Here is a 9,739-nt window from a genome sequence, read left to right on the forward strand (position 1 = left end):
GCAGTGTCTCGTTCCCTACTCAGGGAACCATGGTTACATAAGTAACCTGAGACGTTCTTACCTCTATATTGCTCTTTTTTTTCTGCTCCTCTTTGCGTCGCTTCCTGCCTTGTGCCCCTGATAGTTTTCTTTCTTCACTATTTTTTTTTTTTTTTACAAATGATCCTTTCAGAGCACATAAATGGCAAAACTATGTGTGCGCCATGCATAATTAATGCGTTATGATTATGTATTATAATTACGTCATGACGCAGAAAGTGTTTAAATTAGTCCAACATGACATGTCAAATCTTATGATTTTTCGTTGATGTCAATTTTATTTTATTTTAACATTATTTTAATCAGTTCGATGATCGATCAGTTCTAAAATTTTTATTGTCAGTATTTGCTTAATATACGGGTGTAGGAGCGCACGATGGTCACAAGAGGGACCGAGAAAAAAACTTTCGTGCGGCGCCCCCCAGTCATTTTGCGCCCTAGGCAACTGCCTATGCCACAGGCCGGCCCTGGCTATGATGATGGCAATGAGCGGGAAGTTATAGTTCTCAAGGAATTTGTTTGTTCCTTCTAGATAGACTACTGAATATTTTCATCAGAAAGCATGATTTAAACAAGTACTACAACACTTATTCACACGCAATTGCTCTCTCAATAATGCATTTAAACAAATGTAATCTTACAGTGCTACTTCATCTGTATCCAATTTCGAATGAGCAGAAATCTGTAAGAAATGCATCGATCCGTAGGTAAAATAACTGACGAAAACGTACTGTTATTTCATCACAAACAAAATTTGCACTGCAAAAAGCAGCAATTATACCTTTTAATGCTGACAACCATGTTATTAGCTTGCCATGTGGTAGGAAAAAAGTTTGCACACTAGTGTTCCAATAAGCCACTTTGAAACTCTGCTGTTATTTTATTTTTTAATATACGTTATGAACAGAACCGTGATATTTCAAAGAAGCTGAAATACTTTAGATACGGAGCACAGTCTGTCACAGACAATTCTAGTTGCATTATCCTTTGACTATGTTCTGGCCCACCATCTAGTGGCGGATTTTTTATTTTTGGCCCGATGCCAAACTTAGTTGCCGACCCCTGGCTGTAGAGTGCTAAGATGCATTTTAAATAATTGCAAAAAGCTTCATTGGCCAAAAAATGAGCTTTTCACACACACACACACACACACAAATTCACTGTTTTTTGATCCTGACACAAAATGACCAGCTAACATTAATTGACTAATCATATCAGCAGCACATGTGAAAGTGTGAATGAGTAGCCTACTAGTCAGGTGAAATCACTGTCATGCTAATTAGATTGTAAGAGCAGACTGATTGCTATTAAAGGAGGAAAGAAGCCAGTGTTGCCAATTTAGATTTAGCGACTTCACCGCCCCTTTTGAGACTTTTTTCAAAAGTTTAGGGACAAATATAGCAACTTCTTGGACAAACCTTATCTAAGTTCTCATCTTGCCCACTAATCTATATTAATCTTTATATAGATCAGTGAATTTGCCGTCATGATGTCATCTAGTGACATTTAGTTACCAGTTTTAGCTACTTTCAATTGAAAGCAGTTGGCAACACTGACTGTGAGTCAAATCATGGCATCTTCGCTCGTCATATGCACAAAACATGTCCTGCTTCATCATAACCAAAGCTATGTATTAGTTTATACAAATAACTCATAACCTCACCATATCCAAAGTTATTTCTGTCATGCTAATTAGATTGTAAGAGCAGACTGATTGCTATTAAAGGAGGAAAGAAGCCAGTGTTGCCAATTTAGCTACTTTGTAGCTAGATTTAGCGACTTCACCGCCCCTTTTGAGACTTTTTTCAAAAGTTTAGTGACAAATATAGCAACTTCTTGGACAAACCTTATCTAAGTTCTCATCTTGCCCACTAATCTATATTAATCTTTATATAGATCAGTGAATTTGCCGTCATGATGTCATCTAGTGACATTTAGTTACCAGTTTTAGCTACTTTCAACTGAAAGCAATTGGCAACGCTGGAAGAAGCACTTCCAATCATTGTGTTCTTGTTAACAATGGTTACCTCCAAAGAAACACATGCAGCCATCATCGCTTTGCGTCAAAATGGCTTCACATGCAAGGAAATTGCTACAAAGAATATTACACCTGAAAGAACCATTTACCGGATCATCAAGAACTTCAAGGTGAGGTTCTGAAGAACAAGGATCAACACTGTAAATATTGACTCATTATATATATTTTTTTGCCAATAAAAGCCTTTAAAACTTATGCTTATCGTTGGTTTTCAGTATACCATAGAAACATGTGGAAAAATAATCTACAAATACTGAAGCAGCAAACTTTGCAAAACATAAAATTGATGTCACTGCCAAAACTTTTGGCTATGGCTGTATATAATGTGTGTGTGTGTGGATATATTTCTTATTATTATTATTATTACTCTAATATTATTTGCGTATTTTATAATTTTTTTTTATTTAAAAGTGAGCTCTTTATATAAAGAAAACTAAGCCTATTTTTGGCTTAGTGAATGCATATTTTCATGACAATTAAGCATTACTGCAATAAGTTCATGCTTTTCTATCACATTGTATGTATATGTATACTGTATGTGTGTGTGCTTATTTGCCATGGAAATATCAAAATGGAAAAAATAATGGCCTTAAAAATCTGTCTCATTGGTTTATGAATGGTATATTGCTTTTGGGTGTTGTGCGACCCCACAGACTGATCCTAAACCAGCTCATTCTGCTAGCACAGGGCCCCTCCACCTCCCAGAGCTACTCGTGTCTGTGCTGCCAACATTCTCCCTCCCCCTCCAGCCTTATCTTCCTCTCCTGTTTACCACTGGCTCACTAATGGAAAAAATTTGCAGCAATATGCAAAAAAGCTGCTAAGGCAAATGCAGGTTGCCCAGGCAACAAGGAGGTTATATTCCTGGGCGCTGATGGAAATCAGTGTAGCGCGCCTAGCTCTCGCATCCTGCCGAAAATTAGATAGGAGAGGAAATAAAACAAAGAAAGAGACGTGGAAGGAGTAGGAAGGGTCCCAGGGGCCAATTCTACTTCAAGCCATATTTAGTTTTCATCAGCAGCCCTGGCAGACGTGCTGGCTCTCAGTACTTTGTGTTTCTGTGGAAATAGACGAAGAAACACCGCAACAAATAACTTCACTGTGAGACATAAAGTGATGGTGTTATATTGCGTATTTTAATTAAAGTGTCTAAAGATTCACATGTAGCTACTTAAATTTTGCAGTATTAATATTCATTTTTGGAAATCAGCTATATGTACTAACAGTATGAGGTTAATTTTATTGCAGTCATTTGAGGGTTTAACCTGCTCAGCTTTGAATGTAATAAAAAAAAAATCTAGTCTCCATATGTAATCTTGTTTCATTAACTGGCAGGATATGGAATATGCCATCAGGCATCTGCGGAAACACGGAGGACCACAAGTATGTCATTGAAAAATCTAGTCAAGTAAAGTCGTGGAAGGTACTAGTGAATGATGAAGAGAGGTAAATTAAAATGAGAAATGTCAAATAAGGATTTTGCCTGCAGATATTCTTGAAATTTCCTTTCATGTGTATTTTTTAGCTTCATTCTCCTGGCACAGCTTCAGAAAGTTTCATATTAAACAAGCTTGAGGATATAAAAATGATGTTCTTCAGTCTAGTTTTAAATTCCACCATTAAAAAATAAATAGTATAACTAAGCTATTAATAGTCAGGTCCAGTGTTAATAATATGTAATATCTCCATAATAATATCAATATCTTATTAGTTGCACCTATTTAGAGAAATGTACAATTACACCCAAGACATCCACTGAAAAGCAGTTCAAGGTGAAAACATCTGTAGTGAAAAAAATGATTCTCCTCTATGGCGAAGCGCTTTCATTTAGTTTCATTTATCATTTTTTGAGCAATTCAGTATTTCATTACTTTTTCACTACATTTTCATACAATCTGAAGTATTTAATTTTCGATATTCATTGTCCGTATTCATGTGCTTTTATGGCGTTAAAGTTAATATCTTTGAGAGCAGCCACTTTAACCAATGTAACCCTGCTCTTTATATCAAAAGATTTTTATGGATTAACTCTCAATATTTGACTTCCCTTTTTCTTACAGCTTAATCGAATCCTTAAATGAAATGTCTGATTGGCTCTGAACAGCTCGGCTCTTTTTCTCAGCTGGAGTTTTCCTGCGGGAAACGGGAGATTGCTAAACTTCAGTCTGCTTGCCTGTTGATATTAAACAATAAAGGGAAACACCATTGTCTGTAGAAGTGCAGTGTTTATTAAAGGGGAATAAAGGCATATGGGCCTCAGAACGGTGAATATGTTGCTTTATTTCTGTCCTTACTCCTTCTCTTTATAGTGCACTTTTTTATGTTGGATTTCTGGTAATATGTTAAGGTAGTGACATTTTCTCTTGCTGAAATGACATGCTTTAATTAGCGACGTATGTGTGCTGAGCTGCATAACTGAAATCTATTCATTACGTGAATATTTATATCTCTGTTGACCACAGGAAAGATTCAAGCTGGCAGACACTAAATAAAGACATAGGGGGGAAAGTGTATTGAGAGCAGACAGGACTCTAAACAGGTGATCTTAGAAACTGTGGGAGGTTCATAACTATCACTCATCCACAGCTTTGACATTTCTAATTATGCATTTCGTATTCCTGCGCTGTTGTTCTTACTTCCACCCCTCTCCCACTCTTGACTTCTTTTCCCTCTCAGATTGTAATTTCCACAGTACTATTTTAGATGTTTGCAATGTACTAAATGAATTTGAATTGTCACAAATGGCAGTCTATAAAAATATTAGCAGATACAAAGATACTAAATAATTTTTCATAATTTTTTGATTATCTAACCATTCAATCTCTTCTATCTTCATTGTCCTCTTCCTGATCTTGTTGTTCCCTTTCTTCAACTCTTTCCTGTTTGTCTCATGATGACTGTATTGTGATCATGATAGCAGTGACGATGCTTGACCAAGCACATCAATCTTAACACAGGGCTGTAATTGTTTATTTTCCTTGAATGGTCTAATCTTTCCACTCTGACATGTATTTAGAGCTGATTTAAACTATTGTTATTTATTATTATTATTATTATTATTATACATGTTGAATAGATTTTTTTTAATTGTAACAATGTGCAAGTCTTTACAGTCTTGTAATCGTTCTATTATTAGTTTAATACATCCTTGCTGAATAATAAAATACATTTCTTAAAGAAATACTGACCCAAAAATGTGTGTGTGTGTGTGTGTGTGTGTATTCTTATGGTCATGTGCTCCTGATAAAACTGGAGTCCTCCTATGTGCATTACTTTAAACATTTATCAAAAGTATTATTCATTATGTGTAAAATGTTTAATTGAGAGGGGAAATGAGGCATCTTGAAACTCCTTAAATGAGGATATGGTTCTTTTAACTCAACCTAATTCAACCTTCCTGACACCGTGTCCCTTGATAATGTCTGAAAAAATCTTAAAATCACACCAATGAAGGAGGTAAAAATCATTCAGGATATGAAATAATCATATTCTCCTTAAAATTAAAACTTTAACTCCCTAAATGATGTCCTAAATGAGCTGTGAAGTGGACTCTTGACTTTGCTATACTGAGAGCGGTACACATAGTGAATCATAGTGTCATAAGATTATTATCTTGAGGTATATATAATATGATCTCTGTCTTTATCTGATAGGCCTCATCAGTGTCAGGAGCGGAAATGTAAATGAAGGAGGGATGATAAATGGATAAGTATAAAATCTTTGCTCTGTCCTTTTGACTGCTCTGACAGCTAGTGTTCCTCTGTCTTGTGCCACAGCCACTCCATTAGAGGAAATGAAAGCCCTTAGCTGGACTGAGCCACAATTACAGGCACAATTACTTCCTCTACACATCGCCCCAGATCCCTATGCCTGATTATCAAATTAGAGCTATTAATAAGCTTCCCGCTGTGTGCGTGTGCGATAGAGTTCTTTCTCTGCCACGAATACACATTAGCCTGTCTGTCTGTCTGTCGAAAGATTTAGTACAACTTATTGAACTGCATCGTCTCTACTAGTCTAATCTCCCAATCAGTGTTTTATTCACGAAAAATAGTAAATAAAACGGCTTGTTGAATGCCTTGTCATTTGACGTTACATTTACCTCAGGAAAGTCATTGTCCATAATGCTAAAATGGTGAATATATTGTTATATATTGCAATATTATGCATTCATTATATTTAACTTAACATGTTATGGTTTCATTTGATGTAGCCTCCTGATTGAATAAATCTCCTAATTATGTAAAAAAAAAAAAAAAAAAAAGCTATTGTGCTAAACTCAAATGCACAAAATGACTGAATCAAAAGGGCTAAATTTGGAGCAGGTAGTAGTCAGAAAAAGTGATCTCTTTACTTTCTGTCTTTCTTTCTCATTCTTATTGAATCACAATGTGTTGTAAACATACTAAATGTGCATCTCTTCAACTAAAACTGAAAGAGTAAGCCTAAATGAATTTACCTCAGAGAAAATTGGAATTGACTTGGCAGAGGAGGTTGAGGCCAAAACTGCTGAATTAAATCTGATATTAGGCAATGTGCTGGCTCGATTCAGGCCTCAATGCTGAGAGAACTATCGTATCTCTAAATCAGAGTTTGTATATTGAAAGTGTCGCCTAATTGAAAGTGATTTAGGGCCCTGCATTGGCTGGGAGTGCATATATAAATTCACCCCTGACGGCCACTCGAAAGTCTCCCGTATCAACATTATGAGGCATTTGGATGGCAGAGCCTTGGAGATTATGCAGCATGCAAATGATGAAGCTCGCTGGATGAGGTGATTTCAGTTCTGCCCGCACCCGTCCTCGCCCTCACACCCCAGGGGATAGGAGCTCTGCCTTTGTTCGCATATTCATTTTTCCCCCCTTGTTTTGCACATCCCTGGTTTTATATGCTCGCCTGCATGGGCATCTAAAGGCATCAGTGCTCACAGGCTCCTGGGACACAAAAAGCCATTTTTCATTTAAGACGCGTGGCAGCCCAGCACTCGGCCCAACCCCCATTGTACCTTTTTACCTTTTAATAATGCCCTCTTGGATATTTCAAGTTTTTTTTTTTTTTTCATATTTAAGTGGTTTTGTAGAAGATACTGTAACAATGGCTGAATAGATCGACCATGGAATAATTCTATAAAGTAGCATCTTTATTTTGCGATATTGGCATACATTTTTTAACTATGGAAACTATATTGAAAATTAAGCATTTCCTGTTACTGTATGTACTGTAAAATAGAAAGTATACCATAATGTGTTTGGATGGTTTTGTGCACTTATAGTAAAATCACACACAAAAACATCTCTAAACTAACTGTAAGCAAAGTTTTGCTTTCTTATTTGAAACCTAACAAACTTTTTGTGAAAGATTTTATTTACATTTGTGCATTTACCAAGAGCTTTCATCCAAAGCCACATACAGTGCATTCAATATACATTTCATGAGTCCATGCTCATGAAATATAGCTTGTGCTATATTTCTTTAAAAGAAATGCCTTTTGGTTTTGGATGGTTTTGTGCACTTACAGTAAAATCACACACAAAAACATCTCTAAACTAACTGTAAGCAAAGTTTTGCTTTCTTATTTGAAACCTAACAAACTTTTTGTGAAAGATTTTATTTACATTTGTGCATTTACCAAGAGCTTTCATCCAAAGCCACATACAGTGCATTCAATATACATTTCATGAGTCCATGCTCATGAAATATAGCTTGTGCTATATTTCTTTAAAAGAAATGCCTTTTGGTTTGATATTTTCTTACATAATGCAGAGATATTAAGTGTCCTACTGTTTGCGGCTGCTATTTTGTTATATTTATTATATATTATATACACACTATATTATATTATATACAAATTATATTTTATATACATTATATATGCTACACCCTCAAAAGGTCCCTGAAGGGTGCATTCTGGTACATATTAGTACCTAAAGTGTACATATTTGCAGAGCTGGGTAGATTACTTAGAAATGGTAGTCTGTTACTGATTCCAAATTACATGACAAAAATTGTAGTTAGTAACGTAATCAATTTCATTACACATTTATGTAATATAATCACACTACTTTTTGATCACTTTTAGATTACTTTTAACCTAACTCATTTATCACATTGATTTGAATAGGATAATCTTGTACCATATTGATATAAAAATACAAAGAGTAAGAAAATATATTCCATTCGTTGTTATTAACAACATGAAGTGCATTAAACATGACATTACGTCAAGGTTTCCTAAACTGGGGTTCATAAAGGAACTGCAGGGGGTTCGTGATTTTAATGAAAAGCTAATTAATAAAATCATAAAACTGTCAAATTAAAATCAAAATAAAACGCTTACTAAAAAAAATGAAATATTTCATTTGTTTACCTGCATGTCATGACCATTAACCAATGTCAACGAACAGTGAACATGCAAATACTTAGTTATTAAAATATGTTTTAAAATCAGTGGTAATATATATTAAATATATTAGGTGAAAGATTTTCAGATGACAAAAAAAAGTTTGGGAATGCCTGCATTACATGTGAATAAAAAATAACATTATTTTAATGTGTTTGAAAGACAAAAGCCTTCCAAAGACATTGTAATTCATTGATAAATAAACTACCGAGTCATAATTCAAATAAAAATTTATGTGTTCATCAGTAGTTGATGCAATGTTGAAACACTTCTTAAACCTGAAATGATTTATGTAAATCTAGTGGTCAGATGCTGTGTAGCCACCTGACTATTGACTGGTGTATGTGTGAATGTCCACAAACCTGGAAGACTTTCTGAGTGTATAAGCATAGGCTATATTAGAAAGGACCATTTAAAAGGTGAAAAAGAAGAATTAGGGAGAACCAATAAATTATGAACAATTTATTGCTATAGTATTTTGAAATTTAATTTTATCTAATTACAAGTACTTCATTTTTGGAATCTGAATACGTGAACCAGATTACATGTAATCGGTTACTACCCAGCTCTGCATATTTGTAAGGTACTGCCCCAGTGACCGCTTTTTTTCTGAGAGTGTATATATTATATAAATTTATATAATATATACAACCTCTATCACAGATGCTTTGGTTAATTATCAGCTTTTATGCTCTTATGTGTCATGAACTTTGGCTGTGGGCTCAGAGAGTGACCGTTTTCCTTGCCTGCCACCTGTGTGTTTGTCTACAAGTGGCAGCGCTTCATTCACGGTGCATTAGTATGTCGCTAATCTATCTACTGCTGAAACAAGTGGATTAAGACTTATCCAGACAGGCAAGAGCATCTGATGGATGACGCTCTTCACTCGGCCCTGACAAGGGTTTCCCTCATCGCAACAGAAAATAGAATCAGAAACGGCTCTCTTACTGTAATGACATTTTTCTCTCTCTGTAATAGGATTTTCAGCACAGTCCACAGCTATATTTCTGTACAACAGCAGAGGCAGGAAATGCTCTTGTTTGCGTGTTTGCAAGCATTACTGATGTTGGTAGTGGCTCTTACCTTTGTAAATTCAAAATTCACCTGTCTAGACCTGAATATACTGGTTTGTTAACATTGGAGCATTTAATGGAGAACAGAACTTATTGGGATTTTACATTAACTTCAGGATAAAAAGATGAAGAAATGCACAACTATATACACACGACTGTTCAAAGGTTTGGAAGATTTTTTCATATTTT

The 9,739-nt window shown here is 35.3% G+C and overlaps 1 protein-coding gene across 1 annotated transcript in view; it reads left to right on the top strand.

Annotated features, from left to right (window-relative positions):
* Positions 1–4,158, top strand: part of LOC107753255 (septin-9-like) — a 117,890-nt gene extending 113,732 nt beyond the window's left edge. Inside the window, exons 13-14 of the mRNA XM_016569378.1 lie at positions 3,413–3,500; positions 4,138–4,158. Coding sequence (XP_016424864.1) covers positions 3,413–3,500; positions 4,138–4,158 — 109 coding nt within the window. The remainder of the gene's footprint in view (positions 1–3,412; positions 3,501–4,137) is intronic.
* The last annotated feature ends 5,581 nt before the right edge of the window (positions 4,159–9,739 follow it).

Source organism: Sinocyclocheilus rhinocerous, unplaced genomic scaffold, assembly GCF_001515625.1.
Source record: "Sinocyclocheilus rhinocerous isolate Xijiao unplaced genomic scaffold, SAMN03320098_v1.1 scaffold191, whole genome shotgun sequence".
In the NCBI taxonomy this organism is placed as follows: Eukaryota; Metazoa; Chordata; class Actinopteri; order Cypriniformes; family Cyprinidae; genus Sinocyclocheilus; species Sinocyclocheilus rhinocerous.